This window comes from Mucor velutinosus, assembly GCF_035048745.1.
Source record: "Mucor velutinosus strain NIH1002 chromosome Unknown tig00001563, whole genome shotgun sequence".
Classification (NCBI taxonomy): Eukaryota; Fungi; Mucoromycota; class Mucoromycetes; order Mucorales; family Mucoraceae; genus Mucor; species Mucor velutinosus.
This window is the reverse complement of record NW_027041904.1, coordinates 2288805-2311423: the sequence shown is the minus strand read 5'-3', so window position 1 is coordinate 2311423 and position 22619 is coordinate 2288805. Positions and strand designations below refer to the sequence as shown.

Sequence of the window (22619 nt, the reverse complement as noted above, 5' to 3'; positions counted from 1 at the left end):
CACAATTTGATTTCAGACGATGTCTATCATATGAATGGGGTGTAGCCAGCAAGAGGATGGAGTTCTTTGTTGGCTATCTTTGGATTGCATTGTGCCCAGTCAAACTTCACTAAAATCAGAACATTTCCGGAGATCAGGACAAGATTTGGACACAGCGTTCAGAATTTCCACCATTTTAATTAATCGTCTATTCATGCTCGTCTCCTGCTTCTCAGGCGCTGACTTCTAGCAAAATCCGCGCTGTATTGTTTATCACCATGCTCTGATGGTTCCAATCTTAACCTATATTCTGCAACCATTGCTCTTCCGACCCTTTAGAGTCACATTGCAAAAGGAAGAAAAAAAGAAAAAAAAAAGTTTCAACTACCAAACAAACAAAAGCGTCTCTTTACCCACTCTCTCATGATGCCAGTACTACCGAGACAATCAGCTGCAATTTCATCAATTTCTAGATATCTATCAACTACAACTATATTAAGAAAAAAGGTCTCCAAGCATGTCCTGACTGATCTCGCCGTCTTTCCCGATGTCGCCAACAGCTTGCTTTCGCATGTGGAGATGCCTACAGGATCTGTAGTGCTGGATACTGTCAGAAAATACCGAAAGAAATACCCCCAATGTGCATTGTTGACTCAAGTTGGCGAATTTTACGAGGTAAACACACAGCTTCATCACCATGCACATCATGACTAAAAAAGAACAAACATAGCTTTATGAAGATCATGCAACCACATTTGCCCCCAAGCTTGGTATCAAGTTGACTACGAAAAGGATCGCAGCAGACACCATCGTTGATTTTGCAGGATTCCCTGCTCGAGCATTGGACAGATACTTGGAGATATTGGTTAATGAATTGCATTGCAAAGTGGCTTTATGCGAGCAAGCTGGACCTGTGTCAAGACAAGACAACACCATTGTCGCCCTGGATCGCAAAGTAACTCGAGTCATTACTCCAGGCACAGTCATTGAAGAAGGGTTCCTGAAATCATCGCAATACAATTATCTATTATCCATTTTTCCATATAAGGAACAAATTGGTTTAGCTTGGGTTGATGTGTCAGTAGGAGAGTTTGTGATGCAGCTATCATCGACAAGCAGTCTAAAGGACGATCTTGCCCGCATTAGACCCAGAGAAGTCATATTACCAGAGTCAATGCGTCCCTCTGATGCAGCCTTGGAGCGAGGATTAGTTGACCAAGACGATGCTTTTGATCCCATTACAAAGCTGCTCATGTCAGATGCCAGCATCGCACTCAGCTATCAAGCCGATCAAGACTTCAGCGATAAGAAGGCAATGAGAACACTAAACCAGATGTTTAAGCGGTTTTCGGCAAACACACTAGGATTTAGTCAAATTGAATTAGCCGCAGGAATGGCGTTAATGATGTATGTAAATGAAACACATATTAATCGAAAACCAAAATGGCAAATGCCCTCACGCTTCAGCACGCATGATTCAGTGTGTATAGACAGTGCAGCCATGGCGTCACTCGAGCTTGTCAAGACATTGCAAGGAAGAAGAACAGATAGCTTATTAAGCGTGCTTGACTGTACGTCCACAAGTGCAGGCTCCAGACTGTTGACGCAGTGGATATCCTCTCCTTTAACCAATGTGCCTGATATCAATCGTCGTCTGGATGTGGTAGAATTTTTTACGCAGGATCGCTTTCTGTTGGATGATATACGTCGTTTGCTGCATTCTAGCACGGATGCCCAAAGGGCCATCACTCGTTTGAATTTCAAGAAAGGGCAGCATACAGATCTGATGGAAGTATGGTCCACGCTGGATGTCATCAAGAGCATACACACCAAGTTACAGGCATTTCCTCCCATGCAGTCATTGATAAACGACATGGACCCTCACGACAGCATTGCAAAGCACATTCAGGACGCCTTTGATCACGAAAAGATTCAATCCAAAGAAGTCAGGGATTATGGTTTTGTCAATCACGCATTTCATCCAGCATTGCTGCAGCTACATACTGAACTGGATCAATTGGAGATGCAACGGCTAAATTTGCAGAATGAGCTGCGTCAGTTATGCGGTAATTCTCTCTCTCTGCTTACAGATGGCAGCACCTGGAAGCACATCATTGAAGTCAGCAGCAGACAGTCGAGCAAGCTCCTGGAACGATTTCCTCATGCAATACCGTTGCAGCATACCAAGTCCAAGAAGCGATACCAGATTGATGAATGGACTAGCATCTCTGTGCGATTAGAGGGTGTTCAATCACAAATCATTCAGGTTGAAAATGAGGTGTTTGAGCAGGTGGTGGACACGGTACTGGATGCCAGTGCAACAATACTACAAAGCTGCAGAAAGCTCGCGCAGTTAGATGTGCTCACCAGCTTTGCACAACTAGCCATCAACAACCAATATATACGACCCCGTTTGACGCGTGTCAACCGTACCCTGATTCAGGGTGGACGGCATCCGGTGGTAGAATCCAATCTAGCAAAAAAGGGCAAGAACTTCACAGAGAATGATTGTGATGTAGGTAACAAACAACGCATTTGGCTCCTAACTGGACCCAATATGGGAGGCAAAAGCACCTTCCTAAGGCAGCATGTGATTATTGTATTAATGGCACATATGGGATGCTTTGTACCTGCAAATCGTGCTTGGATTGGCGTCACAGATAAGATCTTTAGTCGAGTGGGTGCTGCTGATAATTTGGCTCAAAACCAATCCACGTTCATGGTGGAGATGTCTGAGGTGTCTACCATTCTGCAGCATGCCACTGCAAAATCAACGGTGATCATGGATGAAGTGGGAAGAGGTACATCAACCAAGGATGGGTTTTCGCTGGCGTTTGGTATCTTGGACTATTTGCATAATAAGATCAAGTGCAGAACCATTTTCGCTACTCATTTTCATGAACTAGCAGATACCGTGCAAGATTACCAGCATTTAAAATGCTATCGCACTGGTTTAGAGATGAATGAACACGGGAATTGGAGCTTTGTGCATAAAGTGGAGCCAGGTGTGTGCCGAGAATCGCATGGTATCAAAGTGGCGCAATTGGCAGGTACTGTATAACTTATCATTACGTGTAGTAGACTACTACCTAACATGCCTTGTACTAGGTTTGCCAGTGAGTGTTACTAAAACGGCAGAATCAATGTGGAAATCATTGTAATACATACATCCTGTATCATAAAATATGTTGAAAATCAAATAGCAGAGATGGCATATTATACAATAAATGTGATAAATTGATGGTTTAAAAACGATTTATTTGTAACATTTAAACTAAATAGAATCAGTATTGATCAAATGAGTTATATAATGGCACAAAAAAATGCAGTGCGAGTAAAGAAAATACGATATATTGACGTTGTATACATATTAATAGGACAAGCCATTAGCTTGTTGGATTTGCATCGTTTATTTAAAGCATAGATGTTAAAAGCATTTTCTGGAAGTTGCTTGAATATTCAAACGTAGTGGTATTACAAAGGTCAGAGAGACACACTTTATTTAGTATCGCCTTTGTGTCTATAGCTTGTATCATCTTACTTGAGAATTACAACTTTTTCTTAATTGTAAAATCCTGCGTGCACCCATTTAAAAGTGAGCAGTGTAGATATTCATGAGACCTTCCAATATTGATAGCGAGGTCATAGCCATTCGCAGTAGGCAAAAGATTCAGTACGAGTTCAGTATCAAATGGCCCTCCAACATTGATTACAAGAAGAGGGTCAATTATACAGTTTATTCACTTCAATTTCGTAAAAGTCAGACAAAGAGATTGATTTGGCTTGAAAGCTCCATGAGCAAGAGACTGACTCATAAAAGAAACCAAGTGGACAATATAGCAGAGCACCAAGGCACACCATGCATTGAACAGTTTGAACCTCCAAGGGATGTACAGCCACTATCATACAGCGAGTGACAGAACACAGAAAGGCAGAGGTAGCATTGACCGAAAGAGCCACACACGCACACAGGGTACATGTTGCCAATCATCCATTCGTGTACGCCTTTCTCTTATCACCCAGTGCACCATGACGCCCATCTTTACTCATGGGATTGATACTTAATCACGCAAGATTCCAAATACACTGTACCTTGCAAGAGAAGAAGCATTTGCTATGGAGCTAATGCTATCGAAGAGGTATTCAAATAGTAACCTACGGAAAGAAGAGAGACAGATAAGCAGTAGACATCATGAAGAAAACATCATCTTTGGGAATTTTGATAGAACTTCAATTGGCCAAATAAAGTACCATAGACGCCCTGAAGCGATGTAAAACCACGGTATATCAGTGAGAGAGACCTTCTTTATAGCACTGTGTCAGAGGCAATAATTGTCATTGCACAAATTCTCATATTATGAGAAATAGGGCAGTCTTGCTCATTTCATAGAGGTAAAAAAGAGACTTGAGGTAATACCAGTGGAGACGTACACATGTCTTAATACCTTTAGATCACCGTGTACTTGATATATTTGTGTTTCAGCCAGATAGACTTTTCAATAATTTCAATGAGACAGTACCAGCATGTGTCATGCAAAAAAAAAAACCCCCCGCGAAGACAGGGACAGTTGTCATAAAGAGAGGAGCCGCATTGAGCAGGAGCAGGAGCAGGAGTAGGAGTAGGAGTAACAGAAGGTCAACTAGCCTTGCGAGTATTCTTGGAAGCAGTGGAAACGCTAGAAACAATTTTGTTCTTGGGGTTCTTGGAAAAAGTTGTTATGTCACAACATGATAAATTTATGGCCCTTGAACACTTTTCAAAGCCTCAAAGAGGAAAGAAATTGGTCCTATAAGTACTTTGGTGGGCTGGCATTATCAAATATAGGGCTTCAAAGAAAAACAGCATGGATAACGACAATATTATGTATTTCACCACCTAATTTTCATTAGCTTCAAAAGCATCTATTGTTTCCCTCATGATTAGAAGGGCATTGAGTTTGCTAGCTGGCCGCGCCAACTGCCAAAATCAATTCAAATCCAGACTCATAGTTGGTTTCAATTTGGCCAAACCTTGATATTTTTCGACTTGATTGAACTATTTTTGCAGATTCGACTATATAATATATGATGATCATCCTCTGCTTCTTTAAGCTTTCTTGGAGTGCTTTTCAAGGCGCTTCCAATGGTAACAAGTAAAATAGATGTTTTGAATAAGCTTATTAAATAATTTGCGAAAATATGAAAAGAGGTCTTTGGCCAAAAAGTCGAGATTTTCCATATCAAAGTCCTACAAAGATGATTTCAAGGGTTACGTTGGATCGATAGAAACATTTTGATTCAATACATACCATAGTAAAAGTCTTCATTTTTTGGTGTCAAAAACATGATCGTTTGATTTTTGATGAAAACCATGAGGGATACCTCATGCTTTTTGGTCGATTTTTGGTCATAATTTTTTGGTCCCTAAAAAGTTGAGTAAAGGTGTCAGGAAGTAACTGCCAGATGAGAGCAATTGTTTGGTGCTATTCTGACCATCTAAAACGGCCTTGAACGTAAGAAAACGCAGCTCAAACGCACTGAGGTTTTGCTGTATCAGGGACCTTAAGGACTAAAAAGGGGAAATACCAGTATGCTGCTTGTCCCTATATGAAGTAGCTACCTGTATATGTATGCAGAGTATCACATAAAAGCCAGATCCACAGATAATATGAAGGGTTTTCATGTGTAAGTAGAGGGTCAACATGAAAGTAGCAGTATTTTGATAAGATACGCAAGAGCAATCAGTAGCGCGAGTTGCCGCTGCGCAGGTTAATTTTCACTGAAGCGAAGCGAAGATAGAGAGTCATCCAAAGCATAAACGCTCATATGATTAGTTATTTTATATCAATCAACAATCAGGGTTCTTCTAACATTTTAGCTATATTAATTTTGCGATATTAGCCAAAAGCCCGCGGCAGCGCGAGCCGTTTGAACGTAGGTTCGTTTCCATCGAAGCGAAGCGTAGGTCAGGAAATCACCCAAAGTATTGTAAAGCTCGAAATAATAATAATAATAAATGCGTGCTTATTGATGCTTTCCACTGTTTTGGGGGGCATTATCCATCGGTCGATATGATGATACTGTCCTGAGTTTACGCTCAAATTGATCAACACCAAGAAAGTTTATGGCCTCATTAAAATTTACCACTCAATTTATTGGTGTTTGACTCACTACACTCTGAATTTGCGTATATATATATATATATATATATATATATATTACAATGATGATACTATCATTCGAAAAACCTTTCGTATAAGCTTTTATTTTCAGCGACCTGAAAGGGGAGTGAACATGGGGCATTAATATTCATGTTTATGAAACATAACCAAACAAAGAGGCAAACTGATGTTGGAACATGGTTCGATTAATGTAAGACATGCCAATTTAACGTTTGGCCGTTGGCTTAATCATCGCTCCGTTAGAGAAGCAATTTTTGTATAGAGTATGACAGGTAAGTAGTACTTGAAGAGTGCGGTCATAGCATGAGTTTGTGTATGAGGTTATGGGCTAGATGACAGCATATTCGATATACATCTTAGCCATGCATACTGCCTTTTGAACGCCGGAATCAAGGATAGACATAATCATCAATGCCACACATGTGCACTCTAGTAAAGAGATAAGCCCGATATTTGGGTGTCAATCCCTTTTAAAATAGATCTTCCACATCCCAACACCTGCTCTTCTTTCACCTCAGCATATCTCGTATTAAAACATGATGCAGTTAGCCGACGATCCCTTCGAATTTATATCCCCCATTATCTGTATTGGCTCCTTTTTGCTGATGCTTTTGGGACCCATTTTCATGCCTCGTTTTTGGATCCTCTGCATGTCTGGCTACTTCCTCATCTTTTTAGGTACTCAGTTCAATCATTTAACGAAATTTTACATGACAGCTCAAAGCATGAAAAAAACCATTAATGCATACAACGCTAAATTAAAGAACCAAGATGACGAGAAAGCAAACCATGCCGTGGCTACTGATAATGACTTGAAAAACGCGGAATCTTCTTTGGTCAACACCTACGACAGTGATTTCTTGGTGCATGCTTTTGTGATACCTAACTATGCTGAACCTGAAGCATTGATGAGAGATACCATTGGACGTATCGCCATCCACAAGTAAGCATAGAACGTGTTGTTCGAGAGGAGCAGTGGTTTATCGTTTGGTTTTAATAGGAAAGCGCGCACAAACTATGTCATTATTCTTGCCATGGAATCCTCTGAAATCTACCACAGAACCAAGTCCGAGAACCTAAAAGAGCATTTCAAAGACGACTTCTTGCAATTTGTTATTACCAACCATCCTTCAGATCTTCCTGGCGAAGCAAGAGGTAAAGGCTCCAATATCAGTTATGGCGCTCGTAAAGGTACAGCCGAAATGATTGCAAGTGGGATTGACAAGAATAGAATTATCATCACTATCTGTGATTCGGATTCTCATGTGCCTGAATTATACGTATTAGAGGTTTGTAGTAGGTCGATAAATGAGTGCCCTGCCTAGTTTCTCATAGCCAAACTCATAGGTCGAAAGGGCATTCAGTCGTTCCCAAAATCCTTATTACAGAGTGTTTGCTCCGCCCATCTTTTTTGGAAGAAACTGTTTCAAGGTACCAGCTGCTGTCAGAGTAACAGACATTACATGGTCATCCATGATCCTGGCCAACCTCAGTAGCAGTCGAGGTATTGGATTTCCGTGTTCCACGTACAGTATTAGTTGGAAGTTGGCCGATCAAGTAGGCTACTGGGACACGGATGCTGATGCCGTTGGAGAAGACATGCATATGACATTGAAATGTCTTTTCAAGACCGAAGGACAAGCTCGAATGACACCTATTTTTGTACCCATCAACCTCACCAATGTCGAAACACAAGGATACATTGAGAATCTCAAAGCTCGTTTTGTGCAAGCCAAGCGCCATTACAACGGTGTTGCTGATGTTGCCTACACTTTGCGCAGTGCTCTCAATCTACCTACCTATTGCGTCGATGCTAATGGAGTAGGAGGTAAACCACCCACCAAAGCCACTGCCAAGCTGGATGAGAATGCATGCACTACATTCTGGTTTGATAGAATCGTCATTGTGCTCAAAGTATTGGAGACTCATTTTGTGCCAGTGACATCCGGATGGCTCATGTTCTTTGCTGTGCCTTTGATGCAATTCGCCTTTTATCCTCCTGAAGGCTATGGACCCTATCTAGACCCTAGCGTCAATCCTGTATTGGTCTCCAGCTTCTATCTTAGAGTTTGGAATGTGCTGAAATTCACTACCTTGTTTCTGCCGTTTCCCCTGTTTGGTACACTGGGCATCTATGAAAATCTGCACCGATTCATCGACATTGAGTTTTTTAAAAAGACAAAAGACGAAACTCGCACAAGGAAGAATTATTTTGACTATGTCAGTATGCCAATTGCTGCTTGGATGTTTATGACACTGCCCTCCAATATCGCATCATGTAAGCGTTTATTCAAGGCGAGAGATCAGTATATAGTGGCAAAAAAAGCCTTCGTGGAAAACTAGAGTCAACGATAGTATATAGCTACCAACTCAACTAATAGTATTTGTACAAATAAACATGAAACCCTCTCTTAATTGGAAATATTAAGCAAGCGAAGGAGGATCCATTCACGGCCGAGGCCTTTGAATAAGGGCTCTGCCCACATCACACCATGAAATTACATGATTCTGTGAAAAAAAAAGTACATTATTATTATTATTGATAGAAGGGGAAAGGAAGGAAAAAAGTGATTGTAGAGTATGGGATTATTGTAGTTGAATGGGCAAAAAGTTTCCTACAATGACAGTCTATTTGACATGGTGTTAGTCAACTCCATCAAACGCACTCAATGACCACCCTACTTACAGGAATGTTATATTTATCACGACGAATAGTAAAAGAAAAGCAACATGAGATGACACTTGTATTCTCGGGATTTGGACTTCTAAGCAAGCAAGATGTCAGCACAGCCTTTTGTCCAGGATCGAAAGCAATGTTTCCGTATTTCTCCCAATAGTTGACGGCCGATTCCTCTGCCATGAGTTCATAGATGCACAATCTTCCTTCTCTCAGGTTTTCGATTGGCACATTGACCAGTGCAGCAAACTCTTTGTTTCCCTTGTAAATTTCACCTGTACGTCTCCACAGACAAGCTGGTATACCCATTGAACTGAATACACGATCATAATCCAGCAACAAACGCTCAAATGCTTCTTCAACAAGGATTAAATCAATGTCTGTCAGTGACTGAGCCACAGATCTGAATGCAGGACGAAACGTGCCCATCACATTCAAAATGCGCTGTCTACTGGAAGCCGACATGTTGTTATCCATGTATTTCTGCAATCTAGCGTAGCCATTTACATAGTTGTAAGGTTTCAAGAAACCAGCTTCGTATTTGGCGTTTATTACTTCGGTAAGGCGATCTTCTAATTTGCCATCGGAAGGATCTGCAGCTGTCAGAAAGAATCGTTCGGTTGTGTTGACAGTGGTGGTGGGTGCAGTAGCAGGTGTACTAGTGTTGTTATTGCTGTTGTACATGGCTTGATCTGTGCCAGAGCCTAATGAATCGAGGAAATCACTTATCACTGATATTTCATTTCCCATCTGCTCGCTTGCGAATGTAAGCTGGCCTGCACCCATTTGACCGTAGAATTGAAGTGGAAGTCCACCCATATTGCTTTGATTTGATCCAATGGGGGCTGCAAATATAGAGAAAGCATAGATGAATAAATTTTCACACACTTTTTTTTTTTGGGTACCTACCATTTCCAATTGATGAAGTGGATAAAGGGGGGTAATTGCCTCCATTCAACCCTTGTTGGCTCATACCATCCTGTCTATTGTCCATCACTTGTTGGTGTTGTTGATGCTGTTGGTGTTGTTGATGTAATTGTTGCTGCTGCTGCTGTTGTTGCTGCTGCTGTTGATGTTGTTGTTGAGCTGAATTATTATTATTGCTGTTATTACTATTCTGCTTAACCTCGTCATGGCAAAGATGTCCGATACTACGCTTGATACAACGTTGGCATGGACGGCCTACAGATACCAACACATGAGCATCGACTTCATTCCAGATGCCCTAGACTATACACCCTTACCTTCATCACAAGTCATATGTGAACGTCTACAATACACGCATGCTACATTATTCAACAGTGAGTGTGTTGCCCTACATGTCAATATGTACCATCCAGTTTACCATGAGTTACTTTTCGTCGTTTTGGACCAGTACGCTTCTTTTTTGCATCTTGATTTTGGTTATTGGTATTGTCTTCTGTTGGATCTTGTGGTTGATCCGTGTTTGGATTCGGGTCTGGCATTTTTAGGCTTTTGTATAGTATTAATAGCTTATTTTTTTCATATCAAAACTATCTTGATGATGAAAAAAAAAAAAAGGAAAGAACCAGCAAAAAAAAAAAAAAAAAAAAAAAAGACCAGTCGGAAGGAATACAAGAAGAAAAGAGAGAATCGCTCTGGCTTCATGGGTTGGTAAATTGGCTCTGTAAAGCTGCTTACACATTCATTCCACTTGATTGGCTCGTTTCTCACGTGGTTGAGAAAAAAACTAAGCGCTTGTCAAAGAGCATCCATGATCTGATAAACCACATGTTGTCATGGCAACCATCCAAGTATATTAGATCATTGGATCTAATGCTCACATTGTGGATTTAAGTTTAGTTTAACAACTACTAAGATTAGATTTGATAAAGAATGTAAATACTGTGTCATTTGGATTTGCTAACCATTCTCCAGATCAAGCATTGTCTCCGCCTCTGTAACGATGGTGGATAGCAGATGCCTCCTATTGCAGGTCCTTAATGATTTGTTGAGATGGTATTTGGGATATGTCAAGTCAATTTGCCAGCTGTTAATATGTGTGAGTTGGCTATTATCATCTTCAAGCAATTACTTTCTTCTCATGTTGTTTCAAACAATACAAAAAATGCTATTGAAATGTACAAAATTGATGAACCGATAGATTTGCCTTGGAAACGATACAATGCTAGCTTTAATAATGTGCCCTGTGTATATTACAAGCTATCAATGCCGAGGCTCTTCTCGCTGCCAAGAAATCGTTGCTTTATTATACATCTATATAAGCTCAAATTACATGTCCTTAAATCAGAATATGATACATTCATCATAGTACACTACATCAAAAACTGCAAATACATTCTATTCTCAGTGAGCACTGATATGGATGACAAAGATGAATACTCAAAATAACCTCAAATCTTTCCCACAGCTATATAAAAAGAGACAAACTTGGTCTACATGCTTATATTTTCGTAACAAAACAACTCATAAATGCCAGATATATCCCTTATTTTCATACAATTGTATCTGTGGTAGAACACACACACATTCAAAAAGATATAGACACGAGCATTTTGTAAGCTTCTTCTGCTCGATACTTTTCAGTTTCTCTTTATTGTCTTACCAGTGTGTTTATGCTTCGGATGGCTCTCTATCTTCGCTTCGCTTCAGTGAAAATTAACCTGCGCAGCGGCAACTCGCGCTACTGATTGCTCTTGCGTATCTTATCAAAATACTGCTACTTTCATGTTGACCCTCTACTTACACATGAAAACCCTTCATATTATCTGTGGATCTGGCTTTTATGTGATACTCTGCATACATATACAGGTAGCTACTTCATATAGGGACAAGCAGCATACTGGTATTTCCCCTTTTTAGTCCTTAAGGTCCCTGATACAGCAAAACCTCAGTGCGTTTGAGCTGCGTTTTCTTACGTTCAAGGCCGTTTTAGATGGTCAGAATAGCACCAAACAATTGCTCTCATCTGGCAGTTACTTCCTGACACCTTTACTCAACTTTTTAGGGACCAAAAAATTATGACCAAAAATCGACCAAAAAGCATGAGGTATCCCTCATGGTTTTCATCAAAAATCAAACGATCATGTTTTTGACACCAAAAAATGAAGACTTTTACTATGGTATGTATTGAATCAAAATGTTTCTATCGATCCAACGTAACCCTTGAAATCATCTTTGTAGGACTTTGATATGGAAAATCTCGACTTTTTGGCCAAAGACCTCTTTTCATATTTTCGCAAATTACTCAATAAGTTTATTCAAAACATTTACTTTACTTGGTACCATTGGATGCGCCTCAAAAAGCACTCCAAGAAAGCTTAAAGAAGCAGTTTTTTTTTTTTTTTTTGTAGGGGAGTCGAGCTCCAGGTTTTATTTAAAGTCCTTTAAATGTCATGCTGAGGGATAGAAAAGACTGTTGGTGGACCCAATGTCTGCAAAGAAGGGGAATAAGATATTTTTTGAACTAAGTTGGGAAAGAAATCTACTACTAATAAGGTGCGACACCTAGAGCCAGTACAGTCTTGCGGAAATCGTCAAAATATAGATCATGGATAAGAGCACAAAACACCAAACGAGGACATCAGTACTACGTCAAAAAAAATCAAACAACTTGCGTTCACCAGGATTTGAACCGGGATCCTCCCGTTGGCATACGGGAGTTCTACCACTTCGCCCTACCACCAGGGACAAGCTTAAAGAAGCAGAGGATGATCATCATATATTATATAGTCGAATCTGCAAAAATAGTTCAATCGAGTCCAAAATCATCAAGATTTGTCCAATCTGGAGTAAACTAAAAGTCTGGGCTTGAATCTATTTTGGCTGGTGAAGCTGGCTGGCAAATTCAATGCCCTTTTCATAGGGCAATACACCGCTTGATTATAGTCCTGCTACTATTGTCTACGCGGAGCAAGTAATAAAAACCTTTAAAAATAAAGCAATACAGTAATAGATGCTTTTGAAGTGTATGAAAAGTAGGTGGCAAGTCATAAAGCTATCGTTAATCAAGCTATTTTCTTGCATTCCATATTTACTAACATTAGTCTGGACATTGACGATTCATGGGCTGCATAACATGTCTGCAGTAAATAGGAAAATCTCTGAGGCTTTGGGCCGTCGTTCAAAGAAAACGTTGACAGCATTGAGCAGAGGAAAGAGGGTAGAAATAACAGTGATCTTTGTTGGTTGATTGTAAAATCATTAATCATATATGAGCCAGGCCTGACAGATGCCTTGAAAGTCAGTTTGCATATTAGGGCTGTAAAAGTGTCTAAGAACTGAACATTTATCATGATGTTACGAAATATAAAAAAGATGATCGCTTTAAGATACACAGCAAATTTATGCATTTTCTTTTTTTTGGCCCTAAATCTTTTAGAAATTAACATGGGCTACCTTAACTATATACCTCCAAGCGATAATTATATTATTAACGATGAGTCTGAGGAACAGATGGAAGATATGGCCCAACGGCGACATCGAAAAGATAATTGACTTCGATTCACTTATCGAAATTCGCAAAGTGAACTCAACCATGGAGATCGACTCACGGAAAACTTGAAAACTGAATCTATTGACGACGGTAGCAAAAAGTATAAGAAGTACACACCCGAGCAAGTGCGTATGTTCATACAAATAATGCAAAATAAAGGAATTACTGTACCTGAAGCAACAGTACGTTATAGTATTCCACGACAATGTGCTTACAAGTTGCTCAGGGATTACAACGATAGCAACGGTAGTGTATTGCCTGGTTTTGCTCTGAAAACCAAAATCATAGGTACAAAACAAAAGCTTTTCCCTCAGCATACCCTTTTTTTTTTGATCCAGTACCTTGACAACCACCAGTCCTCAACACTTGTATTAACCAAAGAAGCTCTTCTTTAAGCAATTTCCAGACTTAGGAGATATTTCTATCCCTTCTCTGTGGAAGCATGTAACAATAGAGTGTTCTTTTTCCTTGAAAAGGGCATCTTTATACAATGAAGAAAGGGATAAAGCAGATACTTTGACATCTCGCCTTCCTGTAGCTTACGGGTCAGTTACTGTTCAGGACTGCCAAGTTTGGGTTAGACGTGCAGAGAGCTTCTGGGATAGGTGCATTAATAAAGAACTAGGCTTAAGGTAAATGTTACCACTATATGTTATCGTAATTCATCCAAAATAAAAAAAAAAGTGTGCCATTTTTTTTCAGAGTGTGTGTGCCAATTATTTTCGTAAAAGGTGTACATGTAGCAGCAACAGCAACGAAACGCAACATTAGGCCTAACGTTGGAAAGCTTAAAACGCGCTAGAACTTTACTTTTATGGTAGTAGTGCACTCAACGTGAGGCGTGCACAGCAGCAATGCCACATGGATGCAATTTGTTTAATTCAATAAATGACATTCGGATGAACGGCAGCCACATATTCCAGACATCTTGGCATTTATACTTGCTGGAAGAGTACAGAAATCTTGAATGCCGCCACATGCTAAATAAACAAGATTTAGACTTGTAGGTTGAAGCAATGGATGCTATTTGCTGGCCAAGATTACCCGATGGAATTCGTATATTTCTACACGTTGTAATGCAACAAAGGCCATGCTGCGGTTCATGTCACTAAATATATCATTGCTAAAACTGACATTTGTAGACTCGTGCTCTTTGTATGTAAATATAGCGATTTTATAGACTGTATGTTGCGCTCGAGAAACCGAACTCTTTACAAATGACAGGTGCAGCTAGCCTCGCTTCTAAATATCATATTTGATCGCATTGTATGTATCAAGTATTCGCTATCAAGGTTAACATTGGTCTCAAGATAAGGAATCTCAATAATATCGCAAGAGATGATGCGTTCTGAGATGCTTGCCTAATGTAAACTTTGTTTTCAGGCAATTCTTCTTGCATGATTAAAGATAAATGTCACTTAACTTGCAGGGCCTAAATTTGTACTGGTGTTCTTAAATCTCAATCAATGATGAGCATAATATCTACGTCCTAAAATGTGATGTAGCCTCCAGGTAAGGTATTGGTTATTGAATCCGTCAATCTCTAGCTGTGAGGAACACATCCTCTCCTGTTCCAAATGTGCAGCATACTTGCTTTACCTCTTACTACTCCAAAATATGCAAAACACAGCGTGTTTTAAGTAAATTTGAGTAGACATTTCTCGTGTTGTAGGCCATTTCAGACCGCCAGAATAGCACCAAACGATTGCTCTCGTCTAGCAACCGCTTGCTGACACCTTTGCTCAACTTTTTGAGAACCAAAAAAACATGACCAAAATTCGACCAAAAAGCATGAGGTACCCCTCATGATTTTCATCAAAAATCAAACGATCGCGTTTTTGACCTCGAAATTGAAGACTTTCACTATGGTATACGAGCCTTTCAGCACTTCGGGTGGTTTCCTGACCTACGCTTCGCTTCGGTGGAAACCAACCTACGTTCAGGCGGCTCGCGCTGCCGCGGGCCTTTGGCTAATATCACGAATAGATAAAAGCTAAAATGTAAGAAACTTTATTAAATGAAAAACTTTGCATTTTTAAGAAAGAATTTCTTGATAGACAACGTTTATAGTTTGTCTTGATTGTTCGTTTTCAGCCTTTTGTAAAACAATTTTGAGATGATTCAATGATGTTACTCTTGATAGAGCAACATACAACTGTCCATGGGAGAAAACGGGGTCCAGCAAAGAAACGACAACATTGCGGAGGGTTTGCCCTTGAGCTTTGTTTATAGTGATAGCGAAGGCACTTTGCACTGGAAATTGCGTTCTTGACAGCTTTCCCTCGAGTTCTGCGGTGTCTTGGTCACTGTGCAGCGAAACTTTTGGAATATATACAAAGTTCCCTTGGTGGCTACCGCATGCAATTTCGGCTTCAATCGTATTTCTCATCAAGTTTCTGACTATAAGACGGGTTCCATTGCATAGGCCTTGTCTTGGATTGATGTTTCGAAGACACATGATAGGCTGGTTGACTTTCAGCTTTAGTTCATGTGGAGGCATTCCAGAAGGTTTCAACCTATTCAGATACTCAACAGGTGTATTAGACGGAGACCCTGAATCAATGATATGTTCATCGTTGGATAGATATACAACAGATTCTCCAGGAAACGCTGCCAGAGCTAGATCGTTTATCTGATCCACCACCGCATTCGTTGCTGCCAGGATAGTTGTGTCTATAAAGGACGTCGGTGAAGACATCATAGATACATCACCAAAAGCAATTTCAATAATCTCTCTGTAGCTTTCAATGTAACTACAATCCAAATGGGGGTCAATGGCCAGAGTATCACCAAATTGATGTTGGTCAGATCCTTCACCAATACGGAGCAAGTATTGAGCGAAATTGTTAGAACCGAATTGAGATGAGGAAGGGCCTTCATCGTTGGTGAGTCTCATATTTTGAGTCAGTCTGAGACTTTTAGTATGAGACATCAAGTATGATGCCTTCAAAGAGGCTGCAACTGCATCTGCCCTTCTACCTTTCTTGACTACCGGGAGAACTTGACGAAAATCCCCTCCAAGAACAACAACTTTTCCACCAAAAGGCTTTCCAGCATAAGAAGGATGTACTGAGGACATCAAATCACGAAGCGATCTGTCTACAGCCTCAAATGCGTGCTTGTGAGTCATTGGTGCTTCATCCCAAATAATCAGCTTTGCTTCCTTCAAAAGTTTAGCAGTGTTTGATTGTTTTGAGAAGTGGCAGGTTGATGTTTGGTCTGTCTTGAGAGGTATCTTGAAAGTACTGTGAGCAGTACGACCACCTGGTAAAAGAGTTGCTGCGATACCTGAAGAAGCAGTTGCCAAAGCAATTCCTGATTCTGCTCTAACCTTAGTGAGAAGAGCATGATACAGATACGTTTTTCCAGTACCACCGGGACCATCAATGAAGAAACATGTAGGGATACCAAGGCCAGGATTGTTTACAGAATTAAGCACAGTGTTGTATATTTGAAGCTGATCAGCGTTCATCCTTTCCTCGTAAATTCGAACTTCAGTAGCCAAAGTCTCCAGATTATACCCAACTAACTCTTGATCAAATAATGATCGAAGCTCTTCATCCTCCTGATTGAAAACAGATTCATCGATTTGGGGCAGCTCTGGATAATTCTTGACTGATTTTCCATGCGTCATTAATTTTCTACTAATGTCAATCAATGCCTTTTGATAGCAAGATTCCAGCTGAGCATCAGTCAATTCTTGTGGAACAGCTTGAGATTGTTGAATTTCATGAATAAAATCTTCAGACAGTTGAACCTTGTGATTATCCCATAGTTGTTTGTAGGTGGAGATAGTGCAAAATATCAGAATGGTTACAAAAAGATCTCGCACCTGAGAGGATCCAGTTCTTATCATCGCATATCCTTCATCCAGACAAAAATGCCATTCATCCTCGTTTGCTAAGAGTCCCATGGATTGAGCAGCTTCACGAAATGTGACATATTGAACACCATTGACGTTTTTTAAATTATCAAAGCTTTGAGGGCCACGAACATGCAATAAAAGTAGACGCATGCAGTATTTCTCCATATTAGCAGCACTTGGAGGCACGAAATACATTCTGCCTATCCCTTTAACACGGTTCTGGCTGTTGATGCCTCGCCTTCTTTTTACCCATTTTTTCTGCTTTTTGTCGAATGAATAATGTCTTGGGACATCAATATAAAGCAAATTCTGCGCAAAGACGTCTCCTGATGCGTTCAATTCAAAAAATGCTTGCAGAGTAGTCTTCTTTGCTGTGGCAGCATTTACTACATTGGCAATAGTAGTGTTGTTGTTAAAGTACACCCTGTGCTGATTTGGAAGATCAACTGCCAGTCGAGTAACTGACGGAAAAGTAGAGTGTAAACTCTTTCCAAGTAAGCGCCAGCAAGCTTCAGAGGCGGAAATGTATCTGGCATTGACCCAAGTTGAGATCTCGTCTCTATCGCTATTATCTTCTTGAGGCTGCCCTACTGTAGGAGCAGATGATGTGGCCGTAGAGGTGGATGCTGCTGTCATAGTAGAAGTGGCAGTATTGCCGTTGGTTGTGATATTGACATCTTGGGCTTGGTCTCTACTTAATTTGACTTGAGATTTGTCACTACCCTTTGTGATATATTTGTGAAGATATTTGATTGCCTGGACTCCTGCGCAAATTTCAACGTTGATATGAGCATCATACTTTGTCACCAAGTATAAGTTATGAGGTACGACCCATCGATTATCTGCATAATAATCCCCAAATTTGACAGGCATGCTTCTTGGTTGACTTCGTCGTCTGTAATGAACAAATCCTTTAGAATCGATGAAAGTCTCTTCGGCGTATTGCTTTGGATATTGCTTGGTGCACTTGAAATTATCATCTAAGCATGGCCTTTTCTTATTGATGTTTTTTCCGCATGGAGTATGCATCATGTTTCTAACGACTGTAGCATACGCTTTGGGGTGCTTGCTTTGATCTGGGAGTTCGGCACTGACATACTTATCATACGTTTCAAGAGTAGGTCTGCTCGGTTCATCCACAATAATCACCATATGAGCATGTGGCAGGCCACGTTTCTGAAATTCAACGACATGAGTAAAGCCAATGACATTACCAAAGATGTATGGCTTTGTCTTAATATCAGAAATCAACTCCTTGAGCTTCATGTCGAAAACTCGTGCACACAGATCCGGTCTGTCAGTTGGGCTCAAACCACCGTTGCGTAATTCATTGACAATTTCGGGCCAGTTTGGATTGCAGGTAAATGTTATGAAATAGCTTGGTTTACCCAATGAAGAAACCATTGCCATTGAATCCTGATATAACTGCTGCATTGATCTTGGTGATCCAGTATGTGATGAGGGTAAAATAATTTGCTTACCAATCTCCTCAGTGGAGATGGTGCTATCAGATACCGCTGCATCTGTAAGCCCTGAATACAGCTCTGTTCGTAGCGATCCCTGGTTATTTCGTAGATATTCCAAACGTCGATGTTCAACCTTCACATACATGTCCACTACATATTGATGGAATAGCCGGCCGAAATAATGCAGCATTCCTGCGTTGGGTCTTACTTGCAATCGATGAGCATAAAATTGCATTACGCTAATGTTTTGCTGGGCTCTTCTAATGGTGGTAATAGGCCTTGTAACTTCTTGTTCGACATCATCGCCATCGATTTCAGTTTCAACTGCATTGGCAGTATTATCGTCATCAGTTTCGCTATTAACTGCATCACCTTCATCATCATCTTCGAAGGAGGCATTCGTAGTAATGCTGAGTGGCATATTGACATGCCATCCGTTCTCACCTCTCGGAAACATCAAAACATAATGCATTGAATCATAGGATCTATGGCATTCACTCATAATATGCTCCATAGTGCCATTTCTACGAAATGTTGCCACATCTCTCCTTAGATGAGGGACATAATTTGGATCGTCTGTGGAGACTGGATCTATAACAATGGCCGCCACTTCATCTATAGTAGGGGCAGAATAAGTTCTTCCTAATGTCGCTGTTGCCCGGCCATTGATCATGATGTGAAAACTGTCTTCATTATGAGCGAAACGTTGTCTTGCCATCTCAAAAGTCTGCGCAAAGGGACATTCTCTCATCATCATTTCTTGTAGACGCTCAAGCAGAGGTTCATGAAGCTGCGAAAATATACCTCTGCGCATGCCAGCTTGGTATTGAGGGTCCGTAAAATATATTTGAGCATACTGTGGGGCAAATCCTGGCATAGGAGAGATAGGATCAATTCTATGGTATGTTGAGCCTTGAACTCGAAATGTGTAAGTGCCACTGTTGAATCCACTGTAGCCCTCATCTTGCTGTGCACCAAGTGATGTAAAGGCAAAGCTGTTATTGTAGGCTCTAATGCTATTTCTGAAATGCTGACTTTCTTGGTCTGAATCAGTAAGTAGAGATCGTAGTGGCTGGGGAGGATTTTGCAGGGCTTCCAATTGAACCTTTCCCTGTCTACAACACATCGAAAATTTGTTTTTTAAAAGCTCTTCAGTATACAACAATGCGTTACAGTCTGGACATTGACGATTCATGGGCTGCATAACATGTCTGCAGTAAGTAGGGGAATTTGGATCATAATCAACATTTCGCTCAAAAAGATGGTCGGTTTCTTTAAACTGGGTGTTATCAGTAATATCAACTTTGTAACAAAATAAAAATTAATTCCATGTTTTTTAGTAATTCAAACAATATGTTACCTAGATTTCTATTACGACGTGGTCTTCTCAATGGTCGAGTATGTTCGTTTTGTTGTCTCGATCGCAGCCGTTGACTAAATCTCTGAGGCTCTGGGTCGTCGTTCAAAGAAAACGTTGCTGGCAGCATTGAGCAGAGGAAAGATGGTGGTCTTAGTTGATTGATTGTAAAATCATTATTCTCATATGAGCCAGGCCAGATAGATGCCTTGAAACTCAGGTTCCATATTAGGGTTGTAAAGTGCAAAAGGACTGAACATTTATTATGTTATGATATGAGCCAGGCCAGATAGATGCCTTGAAACTCAGGTTCCATATTAGGGTTGTAAAGTGCAAAAGGACTGAACATTTATTATGTTATGATATGAGCCAGGCCAGATAGATGCCTTGAAACTCAGGTTCCATATTAGGGTTGTAAAGTGCAAAAGGACTGAACATTTATTATGTTATTTCCTCCCCTCTCGCTGACAATGTTCCTCTCGCAGATCCAGTCAAAGTCCTGGCATATGCCGATGACACACTAGTTTTCCTCAACGATCTTAGTGAATTCCACCAACTTCAACAGTTGATAAATAAGTATGCCGCCGCGTCCAATGCCTCTCTCAACTATCACAAGACGCAAGCATTGTCTCTCTCTGGTGTACCGCACGAATCCTGGATTCTCGGCCTTCGCGCGTCTGGTATCTCGTCTTGGCATGACCAGAATGCTACCGCTCCCATCATCTATCTCGGATACCCTATTTGTTCATCTACCGCTCAAAAGAACTCATATTTCGATGCTCTTCTCACTCGTCTCCGGGACTTTTGTCGCCTTCATTCGGTACGCAACCTTACCTTTCGAGGACGGGTTACTGTTCTCAATTCACTCTTGTTCTCTAAAGTGTGGCATATTGCACGCTTGTTTCCTTTTTCGGCTAACGATATTCACAAGCTACAACAGCTGGGCGCCTCGTTCGTTAACCAAAATGCCAAACTAACTCGATTCTCTTTCGCTACTCTCTGCCTCCCTCGTTCTCATGGCGGCCTTGGTCTTTTGGATCCTGCTGTGCAGATCAACGCCCTTCAGTGGCGCTGGCTTCATCCACTTTTGCACCCATCCGATCCCACTCCTCCTACCAAGACTTCTCTTCCTTATCTCCGTGTCATCCTCAACTTCTTCCTCGCTACTCCCTCATACCCCACCTACCACTGGTCTCTCCTCTTTCCTGCCTGTAGACCATCAAGCGCCAGAAAGGTCATCGCTCCTCTCTACAACATTCTTCGCGCCGTAGATACCATTGTTCGTAAGTTTGGTGTCTGTCATGTTTCCTTCAGTACTTGTCTACGCCTGCCATTTTCGACCTTGGTTGAACATAACCTTCCACCCAACCATAGCTTATCGCCTACATTTCGCTCACCAAAGGAAGTGGTAAAACACTACCCCAGAGTGCTTCAACTTACAGGTAATGATGTTTTCATCTTTGATACCACCACTCAAGCTCTTCAACTTCGCACTTCGGTCATTGGCCTACCCCACCAACCCACCAGCTTACGCGCTATCAATTTTCTTCAGGCTCAAAACCTACTGCTCACCAACTTCATTCACTTCAACATGTTGCTCCTTGTCCCTCGTCCAAACATCACACATATCGACCTCTCCACCATCACCAACTATTCCGATAGTATCAGCCTCGTATCCACCCTTCTACTCTCTTTATTGGCAACTTCATTTTCTTTTGAGTCTCATTCATTCCTTTTATCCCTCCCTACTAATCAAGGATTCAAATCCCTCCCCCTTCACACTAACCCTTCCTCTTATTCGTCCCCTTTAGGTGTTGCCAAATGGAAGCAGTTTTGGACTCTCCAGATTCCTTTGAATGCTCGCAATACTTGGTTCCGGATCCTTCATGAAAAAGTTACTACTCGTCAATTATTACATCAACGGCTTCGCGATTCATTTACCCCGTACTGTCCTCACTGTCAGTCTTCGTCATCCACAATCCCCACCATCATCGAAGATACTGAGCACTTCCTCTTTTCCTGTCCTCGAAAATTGGACGTCTGGCGACAAACTCTCTCTCTTTACATCTCACCTCGATTCTCTTACTTTGCGTACGAGGAATACATTGCCATCCTCCACCTTCGCCTCGATATTGACCGCTCATCTCATGAACTTTTTCCTGCATTATCCGTGTTCCAGGTCTTTGCTTGCATCCAACAGGCTATCTGGTCTGCTCATTACCGCCAAGTTTTCCAGCACGTCCCTTTCATCCCGTCTACTGTCATCCACTCCATTCATCGTACTCTCCTCAATTTAGACTCCCAACTTTCCTTCGATACAATTATCTGAGCTTCCCCTTATATCCTCCAGTCTTTATATCCCCTCCCTCTATATTAGGTGACGATTTAAGGACTTTAAATAAAAACAGAAGTGCCTACTTCCTTATAAAAAAAAAACATTTATTATGTTATGATATGAGCCAGGCCAGATAGATGCCTTGAAACTCAGGTTCCATATTAGGGTTGTAAAGTGCAAAAGGACTGAACATTTATTATGTTATTTAGACTCCCAACTTTCCTTCGATACAATTATCTGAGCTTCCCCTTATATCCTCCAGTCTTTATATCCCCTCCCTCTATATTAGGTGACGATTTAAG

General features: G+C 40.9%; 4 protein-coding genes across 4 annotated transcripts; 3 read left to right on the top strand and 1 right to left on the bottom strand.

Moving 5' to 3' along the window:
- Nucleotides 1-405: 405 nt before the first annotated feature.
- On the top strand, nucleotides 406-3040 carry MSD1_1 (aspartate--tRNA ligase msd1; the record flags this gene model as incomplete). Its single annotated transcript, XM_064828606.1, has 2 exons — nucleotides 406-654; nucleotides 710-3040. 2 exons carry the CDS (start codon nucleotides 406-408, stop codon nucleotides 3038-3040), a joined length of 2580 nt encoding a protein of 859 aa, XP_064685808.1.
- A 3636-nt stretch (nucleotides 3041-6676) lies between these two features.
- ATC70_009373 (uncharacterized protein) lies at nucleotides 6677-8483 on the top strand (the record flags this gene model as incomplete). The annotated part of the gene is made up of 3 exons (XM_064828605.1): nucleotides 6677-7083; nucleotides 7141-7429; nucleotides 7488-8483. 3 exons carry the CDS (start codon nucleotides 6677-6679, stop codon nucleotides 8481-8483), a joined length of 1692 nt encoding a protein of 563 aa, XP_064685807.1.
- A 6846-nt stretch (nucleotides 8484-15329) lies between these two features.
- Nucleotides 15330-19751, bottom strand: ATC70_009372 (uncharacterized protein; the record flags this gene model as incomplete). Its single annotated transcript, XM_064828604.1, has 1 exon — nucleotides 15330-19751. One exon carries the CDS (start codon nucleotides 19749-19751, stop codon nucleotides 15330-15332), a length of 4422 nt encoding a protein of 1473 aa, XP_064685806.1.
- A 701-nt stretch (nucleotides 19752-20452) lies between these two features.
- Nucleotides 20453-22311, top strand: ATC70_009371 (Vacuolar calcium ion transporter; the record flags this gene model as incomplete). Its single annotated transcript, XM_064828603.1, has 2 exons — nucleotides 20453-20472; nucleotides 20526-22311. The coding sequence occupies 2 exons, from the start codon at nucleotides 20453-20455 to the stop codon at nucleotides 22309-22311; spliced, it is 1806 nt and encodes a 601-aa protein (XP_064685805.1).
- Nucleotides 22312-22619: the final 308 nt, after the last annotated feature.